General features: G+C 36.7%; 1 protein-coding gene across 3 annotated transcripts in view; it reads right to left on the reverse strand.

Moving 5' to 3' along the window:
* ULK4 (unc-51 like kinase 4) overlaps window positions 1-24517 on the reverse strand; it is a 627233-nt gene that overhangs the window by 480027 nt on the left and 122689 nt on the right. For all 3 annotated transcript variants that reach the window (XM_051961226.1, XM_051961225.1, XM_051961224.1), the window contains exon 19: window positions 15125-15208. In XM_051961226.1, coding sequence (XP_051817186.1) covers window positions 15125-15208 — 84 coding nt within the window. The remainder of the gene's footprint in view (window positions 1-15124; window positions 15209-24517) is intronic.

Consider the following 24517-nt stretch of genomic DNA (forward strand, 5'->3'; position numbering starts at 1 on the left):
TGTGGGAAAACTGAGACACGAATACATTGTTAGTGGAATTGTGAATACATCCAGCCATTCTGGAGAGTAATATGGAACCATGCCCAAAGGACTATCCAACTGTGCATACCCTTTGATGCAGCAGTGTCTACTCTGGGCCTAACTCCCAAAAAGATCATAAAGAAGGGAAAAGGATCCACATGTGCTAAAGTGTTTGGGGCAGCCTTTTTGTGGTGGCAGGAAGAATCAATAAATTAGTAGATGCCTATTAGCTGAGGAATAGCTTAATCAGTTAAGGTATATGAAAGTAATAGAATATTATTGTTCTATAAAAATGATGAACAAGCTGATTTTAAAAAGCCTGGAAAGATTTATAGGAACTGATGCTGAGCGAAACTAGTAGAAGAAGGAATACATTGTACACAACAGCTAGAATGTGAGATGATCAACTCTGACAGACTTGGTCCTTCTCAGCAGTTCAATGATCCAAGGCAATCCCAATAAACTTTGGAGTTTATCAGAGAAAGAACTATGGAAATTGAATGTAAATCAACATATGTTATGTTCACTTTTTTCCTTTTTCTTCTGTTTTTCTTTCCTCTCATGGTTTTTCATTTTTGTTCTGATTTTTCTCTCCCAACATGATTCATAATTAAATACGTAAAACAAAAATGAACGAACATGTCTAACCAAAAAGATGTTTTTATGTGTAACTGGGGAAAATATTTTTTAAAAAGAAATAAATATATAAATATTTTAGAAAAGAAAGAAAAGGAAATGCCTAGAAGCGATTTGAAGGAGTAGAAAAACCAGAGGAGACAAATGAAACTGATGAACTCTAAGATTCTACATGACAAATTGGGCAATTTTCCAAGATTTTCTTTTATCTGAGTTCATCTGGAGATGCATCTGTCTACAAAGGATACTTTCTACCTTTACAACTCTCCCCCAGCTTTCCCTCTCTGGGATAATCATCTCTAGAACTATCAGGATAGTTTTCTCAACATAAAAATCCATAGTATACTCCAATAAGCTGGTAGATCAGACTAACTCTGGTCCAGAAAAGGATCCTACAGGAGCATGGGACTTTCAGTTCAGATTAAGAATCACCTTTGAATTCTTACAAGTTCATTAATATGCAAAATTCTAAAGAAACAATTCAAGTCTTGATTTTCAACTCAATTCACTTAAAGAAGATGCCAGAAGTGACATTTTCCTTCTTGCCTTCTTTAAGATGTCCTAGGTTATATATGAGCTTAATTGCTGTCTTGGGGATGGAGGGGGAGAGAAAAATTTGAAACACAAAATCTTACAAAAATGAATGCTGGAGGGGCAGCTAGATGGTGAGTGGATATAGCACCAGCCCTTAAGTCAGGAGGATCTGAGTTCAAATCTGGCCTCAGACACTTAACACTTCCTAGTTATATGACCCTGGGCAAGTCACTTAACTTCAATTGTCTCAGCCAAAAAAAAAAAAAAAAGAATGTTGGAAACTATATATTTATTTGGAAAAATAAAATACTATTAAGGGAAAAAAGATATATTTTTTAAAAGATGTCCAAAGTTACCAGTCAATTTGTGCTCCTTAACTCCATCCCAACTCTATGCTTATAACTTGCTTCCATTAGGAAAAAGTGGGTCAGAAAGTAGCTGCAGAAAAGTAGCCTAGTCCCCCCAGCACCCACAAAAAAATAGTCTGATCCATGAACAAATTATTATTGTTGTTCTCGTTGGTAAGACCATACAAAGAAAAAGAGAAAACAAAGATGACAACTATTCATGATATGATATTACCTTTAATTGACCTAATAAACTAAGAAAAAAATCTGATTATCTTTTCTCACATGCAGATAGTAGGCCTCTGGAACATTTAATAGGCAGCCCCACCACCTCTCAAAATAGGTTGCACAAGCAGAGCAATTTTAAGTTTCAAAATTCAAGGGCTCTTGCCCCAGTTTTTTAAAAAGACATGAGATATTTTACCACTTGGTTCCCATGGAAAAAGAAATAAAGATGTTCTCATGAAAAATGGAAATGGAGGTTGCCTCTTAAAGGATAGATAATTTATCAAAACCCTAACCTAGGCTACAGTTTGAAGATGAGTAACCTCGCATCTCAAAATTCACCTTATGCCAGGTGTCAGTTCAGCATCTGATAATTATACAGCCTATTATGCAGGCTATAAAAGAGATGTGGCTGATTAGATACAGGGGCGTACATTAATCTGCTCGTCTAAACATGTGGTAATTCTCAACGGGCTCTTTTCAGAAGAAAATGTATGCAGCCTTCTGGGGCACTCAGGCCTAATAATTACGGTTCTGCAGAAGCCAACGAAAAAGACCTGAAAATAAAAATCAAACTTGTTTTGTGTCCCACTGTTCAGCCTAGAGGAAGCGTTGGAGTTCATTGTGAAATGCTCCTCAGGCCCTGTGTGGTGGCTCCCAAAGGGGAAGAAGATTCCCTAGAATTACACCGGTTGCATCAGGGTTTGGGGTTTGGGAACTGGTTTTCCACAACTTGAAGAACCAGAGAATGTCCTGACCGGTGGAGATTTCTATCTGATCTCAGTAGAGAGGGGGATTTAGGCTTAAAGGAAGGAAAGCCTGGCTAACTGCCCCGTTCTCCAAGTGTAATGAATGGGCAACCTCTTCCCCAGAAATCCCCAAGCATGGGCAGGATGACTTTGTCAGGGATGTCACAGAAAGGATTGCTATTCAGATACAAACTGAACGAAATGTTCTTTTTAGGCAATTTCAGACTTAGACACTCTGTGGCCCCAAAGATGACCTTCTCCAGCCCCAGTCCATTCAGCTTTCTACAAATGAAGAAAGGTCCCGGGAGATAATGGGGGCTAAGGTGAACTAGAACTCAGACCTACAAACACAACATCCTGGAGGGTGAGAACTGCTACCTACTATGCTTCTCATAGGCCATCAGACAGCATCCTGCACATAGTAGGTGCTTAATAGATGTTTCATTACTATCTCTTAATTCTTGGAGAAGGAATGAAATGATATTTGAAAAACGCAAACATAAAAATGTTTTAAAGTTTTTTAACTACTACGACTCTATGACTCCTACTGTGGCAGAAGCAAGAATGGATAGAAAGCTGGTCCGAGTCAAGAAGACCAGGTTTAGAAAATCTGGTTTCTGATTTCCACAGATATGTGACTTTGGGCAAATTACTTAACTGCTCAGTACCCAAACACCTTCATAAGATACCAGTTGCAGAGTAGGTTCTGATCTAGATTGATTGATGGAGTTCCCTACCCCAATAAAATCCCCCTCCCAGCTGTGCTTCTAACCCTAGCACTTTGCCAAAAAGCCTCAGGCTGCCTTCTCAACTTATAACTTCCCTCAGTGCCTGAAGCCTTTTCGTTCTCTGCTATTCTGGCTTCTCTCTGACATTGGTGAGATCCTTTCAAGGCTCCATTTTGGGAAATGACCCGGCCATGTTCATTCCCCTCCCAGCCATACTTTTAAATCGAGAGAATTTCTCACATATATCCCTTATCCTCTCCCTACTTTCTAGCTCTTATTCATATTGTCTTCTCCCATTAGAATGTAAGCTACTGAAGGGCAGGGATAGACTTTCTTTTTGCCTGTACATGATAACTTAACACAATACCTGGTAGAAAGTAAATATTAATGAATGCTTCTTTCCTATTATCTTCTTTTGTCTTAAATATGTCTTAAAATACCTGGCAAAAATATCTTCATCCAAGTTAATGAGATTTTGTGTATAAGGTCCCCCTAAATTGCTAGAGAATTAATGCTAAATTCATATTATTCATATTCATAAATGTTAATGAAGCAAAAAGTCTAGGGCAAAGTCTTTTTTTAAATCTTCAATACTATTTAATTCAATTCAAAAAGCATTAAGTCCTACTATATACAAGATACTATGCTAGGAAGAAACAAAGGCAAAGCCTCTGTCCTAGAAAAGCTTGGATTGGGGGATGGAGATGGGAGAGGGAACATTGTATGAATTTAGAGATTTTTTAAAATAAATATAAGGTAAAGGGAGAAGAAAGAGGCATTAGCATCTAAGAGGATCAGGTAGAAACTGGACTTTTAGGTGAATCTTAAAAGAAACTAGAAATGAAGGTGGAGGTGGACATGAGGAGGAAGAGCATTTCATGGCAGGCTAGATGGGTGCAGCATGAGCAAATTATACCTTAGGAGTAGGAAGAATGGCTGCCCATCAGGTGGAGAATGGCTGACCAAGTTATGGTATATGAATGTTATGGAATATTATTGTTCTGTAAGAAATGACCAGCAGGATGATTCAGAGAGACCTGGAGAGACTTACATGAACTGATGCTAAGGGAAGTGAGAACCAGGAGAACATTGTACCTGACAGCAAGATTATATGATGATCAATTCTGATGGATAGGCTCTCTTCAACAATGAGGTGATTCAGGCCAATTCCAACAGACTTTTAATGGAGAGAGTCATCTGGACCCAGAGAGAGAATTAAGGGTAACTAAGTGTGAATCACAACATAGTATTTTCATGTTTTGTTGTTGTTTGGTTGGTTTTTTTCTCTTTCATTTTTTAATCTGATTTTTCTTATGCAGTATGATGAATATGAAAATATATTTAGAAGAAATGTACATGTTTAATATATATTGGATTGCTTATTGTCTGTAGGAGGAGATGAGGAGAAAGAAGGAAAAAAAATTGGAACAAAGGGTTTTGCAAAGGTGAATGTTGAAACTATCTTTGTATGTTTTTGGAAAAATAAAAACCTAACAAAAATAAATAATTAACTACTAAAAAAAAAGAAAAAGAAAAAGAAAAAGAACCTCTAGAACTCAGGTTTCAACAATCCTGAAATGAAGTCTTTCCCTAGGTTAGTTCTACTGTTGCTCTTCCCTATCTGTTTCAGAGCTCCCAATGGCATTTATAGAGCACAATCATTGTTAGAAAAATTCTTATAGGTGTTTCCTATATTTTGTTTCTTGTCCCCCCCCTTTCACTTTCATCTTTAAAAATACTGGAGATAAAAGTCCCTATAGAAGAGACGAATCTAAACCTATTTGCTGACAACATGATAGCTTACCTTTGAAAATCTTAGAAAATAAACAAAAAATTGTCAATTGAGTTACTACTCAATAATGTAGCAGGATAAAAAAATAAAAAAACAAACAAACCCACAAAATCAATAGTGATTCTGTATCACAAGAACACATTCCAGGAGGAAGTAAAGAAAAGTGAGGTATTATTGAAGATTACTAGAAAATGCATAAAATAGATATTTTAAGTACATCTAAAATCTATTTATTGCAAAGTGGTATTTAAAGTAATGACAATAATAATTGGTAATCACTAACGTTTACATAGTGCCTATTATATGCCAATCATTATGCTAAGCATTTTATAAATATTATTTCATTTGATTTTCACAACAATCTTGTGAGTTAGGTGCTATTATTATTCTCATTTTACAGATGAAGAAACTAAGGCAAGTAGAAGGTAAACGATTTGCCCAGGGTCACACTGCTAAAACAGTGCTTAAGGACAGATTTGAACTCAGGCCTTTCGGACTTTAGGTCCAGCTCTCTATCTACAGCAGTACTTCACTGCCCACATAGATAACCAAATGATTAAAATAACAATTTGGTATCTGTACAACCAGGCTGAGACAATATGGTATAAATGACACTATATAAGTTAATTTATATTTAGTAAATTCTAAATCAAATTACAAAACTATAAAGGGGATACTTTATAGAAGTAGGTGAAATGATAACAAAATTAATTTAGAAGTAACAAAAGATCTAGAATTGAAAATCACTAATGAAAAGCAAAAATCAAAGGTGAATCACATTTTCAAGTTATACGATTTCTTTGATTTTACATGGGAAAATATTTATAACTTCTAAAAACTTTCTCATTATTAGGGCACCTAGAAGGAATATACATAGAAAGCAGAGGTATAAGTTGAAAGTCATGGTATGATTATCTAAAAAAATAAAATAAAATTAAGGGATGAGGAAGAAAAATGCATTGGGAAAAGAAGAAAGGGAAAGGTTGTGACGACTGCGCTAGCACCCAGGATACCTTAGAATCAGCCGCAGTCAGGATAAGCAAAAGTCCTTAGTCTTTATTCTTAGTCTTTAGGGGCAGAAGTGAAGGAGATGGAAACAGGGTCTTCACAATCTCCTTCTTCCTCATCCACCACAAAGAGTGACCCTGGCTAGTCTTACTCCATACCCCCTAGTCCCTCCTACAATCCTCTGTATACACCAATCATCGAGCCTGCACAGGATAGCAGGAAGGTCCATTTTCCAAGCATATGCCCATAGAGTATTGTCCAAATAGCCTCAAGTTAGCCTCAAGTGCTCAGCTGTCCTAATCTCAGTGCATCAACTCAAGAGTTTCAGCCCTCTACAAAAGGTAGAATGGGATAAAATGGGGAAAGAAGGGGAACATATCTCTCTTATTCTCACTAGAATTAGTCCAAAATAGGAATAACATACACACTCAGTTGCATGTAGATATCTATTTTACTATACCGGAAAGGAGGAAAGGAGAGGGGTAAGAGGGTAAGAGTGGGGATAGAGGGGAATGGAAATTGATAAAAAGGAGGACAGTATAAGGAGGTTAAAGTCATAAGTAAAACACATTTGAGAATGGACAAGGTAAAGGGGGAGAGAAAAGAAGGACAGAAGAAAAAACACAGTTGGTGATAATAACTGAGGGGAAAATTTTTTTTAAAGTGAGTTTCTTTAAAAAAGACTTCATTTCTCAAACATACAGAAAACTGAGTAAAATCTCTAGGAATAAGTCATTCCTCAATTGATAAATGATCAAAGAATATGAACAAACAATTTTCAGACAAAGTAATCAAAACTATCTATAGTCATAGGAAAAAATGCTCTAACTCACCATCAAGGAGAGAAATACAAATTAAAACAACTGAGCTACTATCTCACACCTGTCAGATTAGCTAATATGACATAAAAGTAAAATAACAAATGTTAGAGGGGACATAAGAAAATTAAAACTTAAATATATTATTGTTGAAGTTAAATGCTGATTCAACTATTTTAGAAAGCAATTTGGAACTATGCCCAAAAGGCTAAAAAACCATGCATTCCTTTTGACCAATAAATACAACTAGGTCTGTATCCCAAAGATATAAAAAACAAAAAAGGACTCACATGTACAAAAATATTTATACCAGTACTTTTAGTAGTGGCAATGAATTGAAAAATTGAGGCAATGTACATCAATTGAGGAATGGCTGAATAAGTTGTTGTAGATGATTGTGACAGAATACTATTGTGCTTTAGGAAATGATGAGCAGGATACTCTCAGAAAAACATAGAAGGATTTAAATGAACTGATGCAAAGTGAAATGAGCAGAACTAGGAAAACATTGTATATAGTAACAATAATACTATATGATGATCTACTATGAATAACTTAGATATTCTTTGCAATGCAATGATCCAAGACAATTCTGTAAGATTTATGATGAAAGGTGCTGTCCATCTCCAGAGGAAAATAACTATAAAGCCTGAATATAGATCAAAAATATTTTTTCTTTACTTTATTTCTCTTGGGTTTCTTTTGTTTGTTTTCCTTCACAGAATAATTTACATGGAAATGTATTTTACATAACTATACATATATAACCTATATCAAACTGCTCATTTTCTTGGTGAGGAGAGACGAGAAGGGAGGGAGAAAACTTGAAACTCAAAATTTGAGGGAAAAAAAGAATATTAAAATTATTTTTATGTGTAATTGGGAAAAACAAAATATTAAATAAAATAATTATCTCTTTATAATACAAAAAATAATCCAAATGTCTTAAGATTTAGGAAACTATTTCATATAGGCTCAATTAACTTTTAAATTTAATGTCATTACAAGTAGCCTTCCAAAGAGGCTAGGATGTCTATGGATTTTCCCTGAATACTCTTGAAATGTTTAAGAAAACTGGAAATAAAAAATGGCTCTGAGCTAAGAGTGAATAGATTTAATATAAAAAGCAAATCAGGGACTCTCCTTAATCTATATTATAGGAAAATGGGCTTTAAGAGGATAAAGACATGTTATAAGTATTTAATAGATTTAGTCAGATTAAAAGTAAACCTAAAAGGCATGGGCCCAAGAACAAGAAGCTTTTTTTCCAGGACTCATGTATAAGTTCATCTAGCAGCCTCCTCACCCTTCTCCTTGATTAAAGATAGAGGACTTTCCTGTAGCAAGCCTTTGAGCAAACAGCTAACCTGCTTAGGCAGACAATAAAAGTGGAGAGCCTGGAATATTCCAGTGTCAAACAAAACAATAATCAAAGGAAGAAAAAGACAGGGAGTTTTGTAGTGATAAAACTATGAGGCTGTTTTAATAAAGGAACAAATATATCCCTGAATGGGAGGAGGAATAAAAAGAGATAGAAACAAGAACAAAGAATGCTGATATGGGGATACATACAGCATAAACTTTGCAATTTTACTGTGTTTTTATTAACTTGATCCTCAAATTAATTTTCAAATTAAAAAATAATTTCCATCACAACAACACAAAAGTTTAAATGCAGGGGAGCCTTCTTCACTTTTTTCTTCTTTATTAATATACTAGACAAGAACAGTGAGCTTATCTCTACTGAATTTCTCTCTTAAAATAAGAGTCTCTGAGCTTTCACTAAATGACCCTATGAAGTATGCCCAATACTCCAGATGTTACCTGACCACCGCACAATGGTATTCTTCCATGATCTGAATATTATGACTCTTAATGCAAGATCGCAGAGATTATTTTGTTTGCTATATTGCGCTAGTTTATAATCATCTCACATTTCATTAATAAAACTCCCCAATCCTTTTCTGAAGATCTGTTTATACCTCCCCATCCTATATCTGTGAAGTTGTTTGATTTGTTGTTGTTTCTTGACTCAAGTGCAGATGTTTACATTTACCTCTGTCAAATTTCATTTCACTAAATTCAGCCCAAATTTTGAACCAGTGGATATATTTTAGGAACCTGCTATCTAGAGCATCCAAAGGGCTTGCTATCATTCCCAGCTTCATTATATCTACAAATTTGATAAATGTCATATAAGTCTTTATCCAAATTACTGATACAAATATTATATTGTAAATATTGATTTGACTTTTAAAACCCTTCACAAGGTTGCCTCTTCCTACCTCTTCCTACCTTCAGTTTTCTTCTATATTCTATCCCTTCAAGTACTCTGCAGGCTGCTAAGACTGGTCTCCTGGCTATTCCTTGCACCCAAAACTCCATCTCCTGACTGAGCATATCACCGACTATCTCCCATGTCTAGAATTCTCTCCTTCCTCATCTCAGCTTCCTTCTTTCTCTGACTTCCTTCAAGTCTCAGCATCCATATTACCTTCAACAAGAGAAGCCTTTCCTGATCCCTCTCCATGTGAATGTTTATGTTTTCTGAGTTTATTTTTTAAGAACAAAAAAGTAAGAGATAATAGACATCACCCTCCATGAGGCACCACCTGAACAGAGCCATAAGATAATAGGAAACATTAATATGACAACAAGTTGCTTTGGGAGAAGCAGCCACAGCCCAATCCTGTGGAGGTGGTTGGTTCTCCCATGGCACCTTCCTAAGAGCAAATAAAAACTTATATTCTCTACAGGATTAATTTTCATTTACAGGACAGCACAAAAAAAGATGGTCACCAAAAAGCTAGGTTTCTGTCCTAAAAAGCTAATGATCTAAACTTCAGATGTTGGAAAAAATTGATCTAATGCTAGAAAAAGCCAAAGTGTCACTGGTGAGGTTAATGTGGAAAGGCTTCATAAAGAAAATAGTGTTTTTTAAGAGAATCTATATTTATACATTCAACAATCAGAATATGATTGTCACTCAAAGGAATAGGAATTAGAAGAACTATGCACTGAATTTCATATAGCTAATCTCTTAGAATGGAAAAAAAAAATCCCTGCAAATTGAAAATGGAGAACACCATACTTCAAATTACATGTATTCTAATAATGAAGCTTAAATCTGTTAAAGAGAAATAATTACTAATTGCTATGTTGCCTGTTCTAGAGGAAATTTTAAAGTTAAAATAGGACATCCCAAGGATAACAGGTGGCTAAAAATAAAAACCCATACCCCTCTAAAATGTCACTTTTTTTTCTCAAAAGTATTTTATTTTCCCAAATACATGTAAAGATAACTTTCAACATTCATTTTTGTAGGACTTTGTACTCCAAATTTTTCTTCCTTCATCCCTTACTTTTTCCCTCCTCAAGATAGCAAGCAATCTGATATAGGTTAAATATGTGAAATCCTTTTAAACATATTTCCATTTTTACATTGTTATGCAATAAAAATCAGACCAAAAGAGAAAAAAAAACATAAAAAAAGCAACAAACAAAGGTGAAAACACTATGCTTCAATCTATATTCATTCTCCATAGTTCTCCCTCTGGATGTGGATGGCATTTTCCATCCCAAGTCCATTGTAATTGCCTTGAATCACATTATTAAGAAGAACTAAGTCCATCACAGCTAATCATCACATAATCTTCTTGCTACTATGTACAATGTTTTCTTGGTTCTTTTAATTTTATTCAGCATCAGTTCTAAGTTTTTCTGATATCATCCTGCTCATCATTTCTTATAGAACAATAATATTCCATAACATTCATATGCCATAACTTATTCAGCCATTCACCTGCTGATGGGCATCCACTCGGTTTCCAGTCCCTTGCCACTATAAAAAGAGGTGCTACAAACATAAAATGTCACATTTTTTAAACTAAGGTCTTATTGGGCAATAAAGATGTAGGAAGAGTGGAGATAGGGTCATACCATTGCTTTTGTGTATTAACACTGTTAGTTGTTAGCCCATAAGAATATTTACCAGCCCAGAATTCATCTACTCATTTGTTTCTGTACAAAGTATTCCTGTAAGGATTTCATAGTAGAGGATACAGGAAAAAAAATGGAAATGGGGATCTATGTCCCTCCCCTTCCCAATTCAGCTGGGGAAAAGATTTTCTCCCTCCTAACTTAATTACTTTATTCTAATTGTTGACAATTCAAGAAATGGTGAATAAGGGACTATTATAGTTAAGGCCCTATTGGAAGTGCTGGGCAAAGACAAAAAAGACATATTTCTTGGCCAAAACAAGCTTACATTCCACTAGATTTGGGGATAAAGGAGAAGGAAGATAATGTGTAGAATAAAGTATGACAGAGTAGAATCAATCAGTCATTATTCATTAAATACCCACAATGTGCCAAGAACCAAGAAATGGGAACATCTGTCCAGAGGGCAAAAACATGAGTAAATACTTTGAGAATGATCTAGCCCTATCCCCTATTAATTGTTGTTGTCCTTCATTTTCAAAGAGGACCAAAGTGACATCATGATGTCAGAGTCGAGTTACCATGTGTCCAGCAGTGGCTGATCAGACCGACAGGAGCTCGGAACGCTCTGCCACAGGTCGGACACAAATAGTGTACATTTAGGGTGGATTCTCCAACTTTGAGCCTCTCATTTTTCATTTGGACTAATTTATTTCTGCTTTGCTCACAGAGCACAGTACCTTCTCTGAGGAGGGCACGCCATGCTGGATGGTCCTGTGCCAGGGTCTCCCATGTCATACAATCATTTCTAAAGTGCTTAGGAGAGACCTTGGTAGTGTCCTTGTATCTATCGCTTTTTGGGACCCCTTGTGTCCCTTGCCATGTGTGAGTTCTCCATGAAGCAGTCTTTTTGGTCCAACGGAGCTATGCCCTCTGCAGCAGAGCTGGAAAGCTTGGCAGTTTAGTCTCAGAAAGGGCCTGTGTCTGGTCTCTTTTCCTGCCAGGGGACTTTCAGAATTTTCCTGAGACAACAAATGGAAGCGATTCCTTTCCAGCATGGCCCTGGTGGACTGCACAAGCTTCCCTAGAGCGCAGCAGTGGGTCAGCACAAGGCTCTGGAGAGCTTCAATTAGGAAAGCAGTCTCAAACCTCTCCTTTCCCACACTTTCCTTTGGAGTTTCCCAAACATTAAGGTGCTTAATAAAGGTGGATACATAAGTAGAGAATTGACAGCCTACATATGAATGAGAGAAATTGTATGGAACCACTATGGAGAATTCCCAACTCCTATATTAGGACCTGAGTGATGTCCACTCAAGTGTCCACTAAATTCTACGTCCATTTCTGCCACTTCTTGTATTTCTGGACAAATCAGTTGACCTTTTCAGGCCTTAGAGTCCTAAACTATCAAATGGATATTCCTTTTAAAGGTATCTTTCAACTATAAAATAAATAAATAATATATATTAATATGTAAGTATTATAATATCACATATTACAATAGCTAAATATAAATTCATGCCATGGAGAATTGTTTTAAAATTACTTAAGACAAGCAATAATTTTAATATGCTTTCATTTTGAGACTGCCTTTTCAATTCTCTTAATGATATTACCTTCCTTCTAAAAATAGCTCCAATTTATCTGAACATCTCATTTCTACAGTTGTTTGCAGGTTGACTTCACTATAAAACTGTGAGCTCTCAAAGGCAGGATTGACATTTGCTCCTCCCCAGACTTAGTGCATGACTGGCTCTTGGCACAACGCCTATTGACCTGACTGGATTCTTCTCTGAGGACGCAGCAGTCCTCCATCTCTCCTTTCTCCTTTGTGGCCTCTTCTTTGACTTCAAAAGGCTAGGTCAGTACTCACCTGAATCTTGACAAATCTTTTTTATTCCTTCACTTTTCATTTGAGACCTTTCTTCCACTTTTTTGTACAACATTTCATTCTCCCTGACAATATGGTCCATAAAGAGGCACTTGGAAGACTCCATCTTCCCAGCAGTCATAGGAAGAACCTTCTTTCCTGGCAAATCCCCATGAGAAAACACTGCTGGCTGTCTTCAACTTTATATTTTTTATTTTATTTCTCAACCTGGTAAACATCTCTCCTCATTAGTACCTTGACACACATATCCAGCTTTCTTTTCCTTGTCTTCCCAACTTTCTTCTCTTTATTCTTCTAAATGTTCTCATCCTACAGTGAAGTCCTTCTTTACATACTTCTCTTCCAGTCCTCTTTGGCAAATTCCATTTATTTTATTTTATTATTTTTTTGGCAGGGCAATTGGGGTTAAGTGACTTGTTTAGACTCATTCAGCTAGTAACTTTCAAATATCTGAGGCAAAATTTGAATTCAGATGCTACTGGTTTTAGGGCTGGTGTTCTAGCCACTGTACCACTAGCTACCTCTCCATTTTCTTTTAATATCATTCTCTCCAGTTCCCTCATTTTTTCCCTCCTCAAAGTTTAATCTATGGCTTTCTTCACAATCCTACAAGTCCTCTTCCTTCAGATCAAACTCTTCCTGAGTCTTTATCATTGTAGGATGGTTTACCTAATTTTATTTAAGTGCTAATAACAACTCTAAAAGTAAAACTTAAATATGAAATCAGCATGGGGAGCCTTCTCAGTCATTGGGAAGAGCACTGTTTCGCATTCACTGGAACTAATTTACTATTTATGTGACTTTGGATAAGTCATCTCTCCAGGGGTTCAGGGAAGATAATCTCTAAGGTTCTTTCCAGCTGTAAATCCTATGACTACTCCAGCCAGCAAGAAAATAAAACTCTTTCAGTTGTGACATAATAGAAGCTGTTTTACAATCAGTTACATATACTTACAATCAGCTTATACAATCAGTTTTCACAGCAAAATAAAATATAGTTTCTATAAACTAGAATATATGAATAGTGATACCAAGTTATTATGCTCTTTTTCCTATTTTCTCAAGAAAAGACTGTAGAAAAAGGACAGCAGCCACAGCATAAGTCATTAGTAGACAGTCTTTGGCTAACATGGAGTTCATTGGCTAACATGGAGTTAATTTTTTTTTTTTTTTTTTTTTTTTTTTTTGCTGAGGCAAAAAAGTTGGGGTTAAGTGACTTGCCTAGGAAGTAGGCAAGCAGCAAGATGGCTAGTAAGTATTAAGTGTCGGAGGGCAAATTTGAGCTCAAATTCTCCTGACTTCAGGGCTGGTGCTCTATCCACTGCACCACCTAGATACCCCATGGAGTTAATTTCGAAATAGCTTTTTTGGTATATGTGCCTAGGCTGATAGCAAGAAATTCCCATAGACTTTCCTCATTCAGTTTTAACATACTATCTGAACTTCCCATTGCTTTTGAAAGTATTATATTACCATGCAAACTCCCATCTCAGGATGACATCTTACTCCCATTCATTATTAAGGGTAGGAAAAAAAGGGCCCAAGCTGTACATAAACTATATGGATTTACATGATCACTGGGGAGGAAAGAAGAGGAAAGTGATTTGGGGAAGGGAGGAGGGAGTTGTGCACCTGGAAGATTATTCCATTAACTAGCACAGCAAGAAGTAATGAACTCAAAAGGAAGATGTTTATCTTGATATTTTTCTTTCATTCTGTAAGGAATGTTTTTATGCCTTTGGCATTGCCTTGGGTGAAATAATGTCAAGTGGTCTCAAGCAAACAGCGAATGCCAACCTTTTAGCTTGTTCTGCTCACGGCCTTTTTATTTTTCCGAGAGGGAACCAGAGGTTTGTGTCAGTAGGTTGGGTTGTTTTCAAGCTGCCACCAATGTGGTAAGACAAGGGGAAGGACAATGAATGGAAAAGCCAAATTGCATAACGAACAAGCTTAATGTTAAAAGTGATGGATTTCCTTGAACAGAAACGTTTCAGGTTTTCCCCCTTCTGGACCTCAAAAGGTCCCCAAAAGGACCAAAAGAGCTTGCCACGATAATCATGAACCGTTTGAAGCCATCAGTTAGTACCTCTGTCAAAGTTGTACACAAAGTAAACAGAAGTTATTGAACGAGGTGTCTTAAAAATTATCCGAAGAAATTGATAAGAATAGGCTACTAAAAGCTGAGTAATCAAGCTCATTTTTATTTAGTACTGACTTCGGAAAAATCAAGTCATTTATACATGCTGAGTGATAGAGAAAGTGAGTTCATTCTGCTTTCTGCTCAAGTGTAGGTCAGGGTCTTGTCATGATTATTTAAATTCAGGAGCAATCCTGGGTTGACAAGATACTGCAGTGCTGCAGGCTACAATCCGCATCCAGTGCCCGAAGGCTTATTACAATGGAGAATTTCTGTGGACCACAAGAAAAGAGCCTTACCCCTTCCCGAAGGCATCTCATTAGCACAGTGTAAGCAGCCAAGGGAACGACCCAGGATTCTCTAGGGTGCTCTTTTTTTTCTTCCTGAAATGAAATGGAAGGAAAGGCAATGAAGCTAACAGCACAACTGATATTAACCCTTTCAAGCAAAATTCAGAGCATCAAACGCACCCAAAACATTTTTTTTTTAATGTCAAAATACTACTATCCATCTGCCCGAATCCTGGAAGCAGTTTTTATTTTTTAATACATAGCAATTTTAGAAAAATCTGTTCTTACAAAATCACGTGCATTACATGATATAGGGCCATCTCATAAAATGGGTTTTATGTCTCAGAAGCCTAGGTTAATTAAATTCATTTTTGCTAGGATAATTGCCACATAAAAAGTTGGGGGCACTCTCTTTATCAACAGCTAATATAATGACAGGTAGTACCACAGCTATCTCAATATAATTTCAAGAATTTTTGGAAAACACAATAAATCTGTTTTTTAACAAGAAATATTTAAGATGTTTTGGAGAATGCCCCACATTTAGTGCCTTCTTGTTTCTTTGATACTGGGTCTCCCTAATTTACCCATGATAGAACCACTGAGGCTACTTGCAGGCACTCCTGAGGAGCTCTGACCGGCTTGATTTCTGATTAGGTAGGACCTGCTCACCCCTCCCTAGGTAGCTCAGTGGTCTCTTTTCTCTTCCTGGGTTGCTGTTACTCATTCTTCATTTTTTTTCAGAGGGCCAATTTCTATTATGGAATGATAACTTGACTTGGGTATAAATCGGATTTAAGTGAGGCAGAGCTTTTCCAGAGTCGCTCACCGTTTTGGCACCAAACAGTGAGATGCTGAATTGGATTTAGCCCCTTCAAAGATCTAGATTTACTGTAGACATCTCAAATTCAACGTGTCCCAACTCGCTCCACTCAAGCCACTTCCAAACTTAGCTGCAGAGCTGGACAACCTAAGAGGTCAGATAAGGCAGCCCTCTCACAGGTACACGCGTGTCCCTCCCATATTTCTGCCGAGGGTATCATCACTCTTCCCATCACCTAGATCCACAACCCAGTAATCCTCCCCGGCCCTTTCTCCTCCTTCCTTTTCCATATTTTCTCAGTTGCCAAGTCTCATCAACCCCACTCTCACAATACTTTTTCTGTTCCCTTCTCTCTACTCACAAGGCCACTACTCTAATTCATCTCTCTTTTATATCACCTAACAGTCTCCTAATCGGTCCTTATAGTTTTAGTCTTTCCTCTCCAAAACATCCTCCACAAAGTTGCGCAGGTAATCCCCTAAAGCGCAGATCTGACATGGCACTCCCCATATTTCTGATACTACTAGGATAAAATACACAATCCTTAGCTTGCTATCTAAAAACCCACTAAATGATTCCAGCTTTTCTTTCTTTCTAATATATTTTTTGTTACTTACCTTTTATCTTTCTCACCTGACATTAGAGAAGGTCACTATTTAATGCACATTTATAAATATATATAAAACCATACTGGGCATACTTCTATTTATCAGTTCTTTCTCTAGAGGTGAACAGAATCTTCCTTCATAGGTCATTTATGGCTGATTTGAGTACTTATAGTACTCAGAATAACTTGGTTGTTCATAATTTTTCTTTAAGCAACACTGCAGTTATTATATACAGTGTTCTCTTGGTTCTGCTCATTTTATTATTTCATATATGACTCTCCATGTTTCCTTAAAATCATCTAACTCATCATATCTTACAGCACAGCAGTGTTCTATCCACAACTTAGCTATTTGCCAACTGATTGGTGTGAAGAATGCTGACACTTAGGTTTCCACAAACATTGAAAAACAGGATTGGGGGATGGAAAGGGAAAGTATCTTGCTAAGATATCCCCAATCAATCATCTTGTGTACCAAAAAACTGGCTAAACCACAAAATTCCTGATAAAGAGGGCCAGGGCTAAACCAGCTCAAACTGGCTAGGGTCAATGAGAGGGCACAAGCTTTTTGCAAGTACACATATTTAATGAAAATATTAACTGTCAAGAAGACAGCCAATATTGTCTGACATGGAATGAGCAGAAAAGGAGGACTGTGAATCCAACCGATTGTAACTTAAATTGTAAATCCAACCAGTCATAATTTGGATTGTAACTCGGACCAATCTGAGCCTTGAAGAGAGGGGTAAAGAACTAAACTAACAGTATACATCTTGCTCTCACTTCTATACTCCGCGTACGTCCCACTCGGTAGCAGATCTGCTTCTCGTGAAAATCGCTGATCCTTCTCTCACTCTAAAAGGGCCTTCACTGTAACTCTGCTCCTGGACTGCCTTGCAACTGGGGGGACAGTGGCAACTCCTTACGGGCTTACTCCCCAACCTTGCTGGATTCCACGGGATCTTTTGATAACAATGGGCATCCCCTCAATTTTCAGTTCTTTGCCACCACAAAGAGAACTGCTATAAATGTTTTAGAATATATCAGTTATTTCCTGTTTCTCTGATCATCTTGGGAAACAGAACTAATAGTGGTATTGCTGGGTCAAAAAATTTAGCCTATCTTTCAAGTGTTATTATATATTGTTCCCTTTCATGAAGCTATATTCCATTGAGTAGGCCTACTTACTTCCCAGATACGTTTCATCTCCCACCACCATTTGTCTTTTCATAGGCTTTCCCACATGCCTAGAATGCACTACCTTCTCATCCAAGCTACCTTCAAGGCTTAACTTAAGACCATCTTCTAAAAGAAGCTTTTCTTGATCACCCTATTTGCTTTTGTATATAAATGTTAAATCCCTCCAACAGGATGAAAGTTCCTTGAGGAGAGGGTCAATTTTTTTCTTTATAATACATATAATTTCATATATATTATATATAAACATATATAGTATGTATATATATATGTATAAACACATAGTTACTTATTTTGCTTATTTTCCTAGTTCTAGCAAGTTTATTGAACTGCTGAATTTAAGAGTCACAAAATCCCCAAGTTTTGACAACAGGAGACTGGGTAAAGCCATGGTGAAGGGGGAAAATTTTCCAAATTTGATTACAAATATACTTGTCTCTTCTTGAGCTAAATAAATTTTGTTCCTAAGAAAAATGTTCCTTTAAGGCATTCAAACTAATAAATTAAGTTCATCACTTTGTTCAGGTGGGCACTTTGTCTCCCAGATGAAAAGAGGAAGGCAGTTCTTAAAATGATGCTCCTATTTATCACCAATCAATCAACCATTATTTATGAAGGAAGTTACTCTTTCAGGCTCTGTGCTAGGTGCTGGATTTTCAAATAAAAAAAACAAGCAAATAGCTTACATTCCATCGAAAAGACAACACGTATTCATATGAGGATATACAAAATAAATATACTGAGTACAAATACAAAAGAAAGGCAAGCTAGTTCAGTACAAGAGTAGCTAGAAGGGTCAGCAAAGCCTTTGTAGAAAGCTGGGCCTGAACAGCATCTTGAAAGAAGAAGGGGATACTCTGAGCAGAAGTGAGGGGAACGTACATCCCTCAGAACCATAAGCATCAAAGGCCAGATGTAGAGATCGTCTGGTCTCACCTTCCCTTACATCTTGTAGATTGGAAAAACTGCCCCGGGAGGTGATGTAAGGTCACTCAGCCACAAAATCTTGGTTGGCAGGAAGCGTGGCAGAGGGCATCTGGGCATTGGACCAGAACTGAGGTCCAGGGACTCTCTTTGAGCTCAGTTCTCTCCACTCGATCCATTCTCTGAGCACTTCATGCTAGCCCTCAGCCTCCCTCTTGCCTCCAGGCACGGAGGATGCTTTTTTGTTGGGCATCTAAAGCTACTTTTCCATTCTTCTTAAACATTTCTAGGAGGGGTTTTGTGTGATCAGTACATGATGTAGGCACTGAGAGCCTGGGTCTGCTAGCATGCCCGGGTCTGCTGGCACCCCAGGGACACCCCAGCAGCTGGAACCAATGCTGCCTCTCCCCATTCTCCTACACTCAGCTGGGTACGCCAGGCCGTGGCTCAGGTAAGCAGGGTGGGAAGTGGGGAGACTGTTTCTTTAGGGAGGAGTAGCTGTTTAGGTTTCTGAGGGCACACAAAGAAGAGTTATCCAGGTTAGTTCTGAGCCCCAGCTCCCTATAAGTCACCATCCCGAGCCACTGTCTTGGTGACCCAATTTAGTAGGGAGCAGATGTTTATCTCCTTTTAATTTTGAAGTATATCTTTAACTCCTACTAGCAATGGTTTTACATTTTAGGTTTTTTTCAATGTCACAAAGGTACTTCATTGTATTTTAATCTTTATAACTGAATTATTGTGCTGACCAAGCTTACTCTAGGCACTTCATACCAGCTGCACTAGCTGATCTTCCACATAACTCTAGTCTGCATTCACCACATCTAGAATGCTCTGCCTCCTCATCCCTGCGTCCCTGCATCTTTGGGTTCCTAAAAACTGGAAAAAATGATCGTGATACCTCAGGGTTACAAGAACCTCAAAAATGACCAGACTTATTACAATAATGCCTATAACAAGGGTAAAGGGGTTCTATGAATGACATGCAAGAGATTCTGATCATCTTGCTGCTAAAAAAAAAAAAAAAAAAAAAAAAAAGGTCTTATCAAAGTAACCTCATTTCCTTTTTTGATCAGATTGTTATACTTGTTGATCAGGGATTGAAATGAAAATAACATGCTTGAATTCAACTAGTATTTAATGAATTTTCTCAAGCATGTAATGCTTCTGGCCATAACTGAGAGATGTGGACAATACAGGTAGGTGGATTTGGAAATGGCTGAATGACCGGAAGGTTCCCCACTAATGGCTATCTGTTCCCATGGACAGAAGTCCAGCACAGCACACAAGGACACAGATTTAGCTTTCTGCAGTCCAGCATTTTTATTTACAATAATGACAGAAGTCATGGGAAAGCAGATTTATATTCAATATAAGGAAAGTCTTCCTAACCATCTTGTAAAATAGGGACAGGCTGGCTCATTAGAAATATTCAAGCAAAACCTGGATGTTTTAGGATGTTGCAGGAGGAGTCTTGATAAATTAAGGTTGATATTGCTAGTCTCTGAGGTCCCATCCAACTCTGAGATTTTGTGAATCTGTATAATTAAAGCAGTTAAATTTTAGTTCATGGACTTTCTGACACATTCTTAATTTGCAGTTATGTTTCATATAGCAGAATTTTCTTTTTTAAGTTAATGGGATATTCCCATAGTTAAATAAAACAATAAAGTAGGGTAGAGGTGACACACAATAAAAAAAGATGCAGAGAAGATGGAAGGAAAGGGGAGTAAAAACTATGCTTCCTAGATTTTCTCTGGCTATGTCATTTGTGCCATTATTTGATTCTATTCCAAAAGTATAATCTTCTCAATTTCATCCAGAAATTGGAAATCTAGATACATATATCTTGCTTAAAGACCTTAATCTAAATATACTATAGGTAGTAGAATATAACATTTTTAGACCACAGACACAAGCTCTTACTTCCAAATTTTCAATCCTAGACTTCAAACAAAATTTCTAATATGATTATGGTATCATAATAAAATTTAATTTATCAACCATTTTTTGATATTTTTATTAGGTGTCCAAAACTGTTTTCTGTTATTCATCAGCAGACCTTTGATTTCATCTGCAAACCAGAAACACATTAGCATTCCACCCATTCTGCCAGATCCCTTCTAAATAAGTTTATCTTCTAAATTTTCATTTCTTCCTTTTTCAAGCAGCACACTGTTGGAAAGAGCTAAGTGGATAGTAACATTATGTGACAGATTTTAGATTAACAGATCAAGAATTTCAACAATTGAACTTAGTCTAAGAAAACTGACATACCCTTTTTAAAAAACCTCTTCTAAATGTTTAAAAAGCATATATAGAGAGTTTCTTGACCTATAATAAGTAATTACAAAAGTTCACAGTTGTTTTTTACTTTCAAATTAAATAATTATTATAATTTTTTTTTTCAAAATGTTCTCAAAGGAACCACTAGTTGATTAGTCCTAAAGATAAAAGGAATTTTTAAAATTTGATGGACAATGAAGAATCTTGTTTTGGAATCTACTTTCCTAAAATATTTCTTCTTCATTGAATAGGGACCTGCCTCTCTTAGATTTCAAGGTGCTAGTTATAATTACATTTTACCCTGGGACATATAGGTTAGAAAGGAGCTCTGAGATACACATCCAATGCAAAACTCACCTAAAGTATAAATCAGTTCTGAAATGTTCTCCAAATATGATCTCTCAGCTTCCACTTAAGGACATCCATGATACTATGGTGCAGTCCTAATTGTTAAAGAATTGTTCCTTAACAGTGATCTGAACTCTTATTTTCCAATAGCTTTTATTTATTAGCTTGACTTCTAATATCCAGGGCCTAGAAGATTAAGTCTATATGATATGCCCTTAAATATTTAAATATCATCATAATAATCAAATCTTCTCTCTGATAATTCACTTTATTATCATTATCATTATGAAATGGTTTCAAGTGCCTTGGTTGCCCAACTATGTACATATTTTAATATTTCAATGTTCTTTCTAAGGACATTATGACACCCAGAAATCAATGCAGCATTTGGATATTGTCTGATGTATCAGACATTGTGTGGAACAGTGGAATTAGCTCATCCCTCACTCTTGTCTTTCCCTGTAAAAGTGGAGCCTAAGATCTCACTAACTCTGCTGACTGCCATTGGGTCCCCATAATCCACCAAAACACACTTCTTTTTGCCACAAGACCTTGTCTTCACCACCCTGTACTTCTGCATTTTTTTTTTGCATGAAGTGAAGGACTGTGTATTCTTCTCAATTACATTTTATCTCTTTAGATTCAGTACAGATTCTCAAGATCTTTTTAGATAACAATTCTGTCATCCAAAAACTTGAAGACTGCCATGTATATCTTCATTAACGGCACTGATAGAAAATATTGAGCAGGTCAGGACCAAGCACAAAACCTTGTCACACACTATTAAAGACATCCTTGCAGGTTGATATCTACCATTAATCACTACTCTTTGGGTCTAGTCATTCAACCAGCTCTGTGTCTACTATTGTATCATTTTTATCAATGTTAAAAAGTGGAAAGAAAAGAAGTCCATAGTTAGTATCCTGCCTATCATAAAATGGCATTGCTTGAGCAAATTATTCTCATGGATTAAGTAGTATTATAAAAATAGCAAATTCTCTTCTTCATATTGTTTTCCCAGCTTTCTCTAAAGAATAGTTTTCAACTCAAAGTTAATAAACTTCAGATAATGTTTTCTTTGCTGCCTTGATCTTGAATCTGGCTTCTTGTTAACTGTTGGAGGTCTATTCCGAACTCCAACTATATTGCCACATGATTTGCAAATTCCCTTATATTAGTATTGTTGCTAGACTCTCTGGCTGACTGACTCACTCATATCCTACAAATTATGTCCTGGCTGAGACATCATTCTTGCTAATCTCTGGCATATGTCCACCCCTCCCTACGATTCCATAGGGGCTGGCAGTACACTAAACACATCTGTTCATCTTGTTCACAAGGATATTTTCAGAGGTTCTGTCCATGGCCTTACTGAAATTCATATCGGAAAGACACTATGGTTTCATTGGAACAAGGCATTGTCAGGTGAACTCTCCCAATTCATGTCAGCACTGATTTGTCCACAGTCACACAGCCAGCATGAGTAAGGGGCAGGACTAGAAGCTCTGAGATCACCTCTTAGCAGCCTCTCAAGGTCATTAGGACTTCTTTGATCTTTCAATGAAGGAAACCCAGAAAGAGTAAGATTAGGTTAGCATGGCATCATAGCCATAATGAAACCAAACATCTTCATAATGGTTAACATTTTTCCTTCATACATGTCACAAACAATATTTAATGATTCCTTCCAGAACTGTTATTTTTCCCTAATTAAACTTGCCCCCTTTTCTTCATGGACAAGTATAAGTATTCAAATATATAAACAAGAAGAAAGGAAAAGAAAATATGAAAAAATAATTATAACTGACTGCCATCCAACAGCAGAAGAAGCACTAGCAGCTTCCTATTGTGCCTCTAAGATAAAATACAAAAGCTCCTGGTTGGTGCTTAAGGCCTTGCTTGATCTGGCTCTGACTGACCACAATTCACATTTCTCCCCCTCTCACCGTCTGTATTCTAACTATACTGATCCTCTTGTTCCTATATCTTAGCATGTCATAAACTTAGCTGGTGGAGCTCCTCCCTCCTCCCCTTTTAGTCTTAGGATCACAGACTTAGAATTGAGAGAGACTTCAGAAGCCATTGAGCCCAACCCCACTCCCAAATCCTAATCTGATGGATGAAAAAAGTGAAATTCCGAAGTCAGCAACCTCCCAGGGCTACACAGACCCAGGCTTGGACATTAGGTCCACTAATTCTGATTCCAGTGCTTTCTGCTGTACTCGGTGACCACCCACTGGTTCAACTCCAAAGCTACCTTCCATCCACACATGATCTTTGCTGACTCTGCATTTATTTTGTTCATCCTATCTATATTGCTATATATGCCTTTTATGTACATAAACTTACATAAAATGTAAGTTCTTTAATAAAAGGATTTATTTCATTTTTTAACATGGATTCTACAACACCTAGAATGGTGTCTCAAATATAGTCAATAATGATGAATGTGTGTTGAACTAAATGGAGTTATATGTGTGAACTTCTGTTACTTAGAGAATTTTAAAAGTAAATGTATATTAACTTTAATGAGGCTGTAACAAAATTGTTTTGCTTGTTTCCATAAACAAAGCAATTTTGTTACAGCCTCACAAAAGTGAAGGATATAAATAATATCAATTACAGTAACATCAACAGTAATAAATAACTCAATAAAGGAAGACTATGTAGAAAAGTTCAGAAGATGTTTCCATAACCTGAGATTTATTATTATTTTTGTAGTCCTTATTTATATAACTATAGTCAGTACATATTCTATTGTTTTTCTTTAGTGTGCACTGCATCATGTGTCTTCCCATATTTCTCTGTCGTCTTCTTTCTAATGGAATAATCATACCAATTGTCATAACTATTACATTTATATATCATAATTTGTTCAGCCATTTTCTAATTGCTGGACATTTTGTTTCCAATTCTTTACCATCAAAAACAGTGCTTCTAGGAAAATTTTGTAGAAACAGATCTTTTCCCACTGCCACTGTTATGCTAAGATAGTAGAAACACTAGATGAAAGAAAATGAACACATTTGCACTTCTTCTTACACAAATCCATACTGTTTTCCAAAAATATTAAGCCAGTTCACAGCTCCTCCGCTTATGTATTATACCTACTTTTTTTCAAAGTCTTGCCCACATTGTTTTTTTTTTTCCCTTAAACTAGAACTGAATCTGATGCACATCAGGCAGTAAAGGAGAATGAATGGGATAATAGATCAAG

Source organism: Antechinus flavipes, chromosome 5 (genome assembly GCF_016432865.1).
Source record: "Antechinus flavipes isolate AdamAnt ecotype Samford, QLD, Australia chromosome 5, AdamAnt_v2, whole genome shotgun sequence".
NCBI classification, from domain to species: Eukaryota; Metazoa; Chordata; class Mammalia; order Dasyuromorphia; family Dasyuridae; genus Antechinus; species Antechinus flavipes.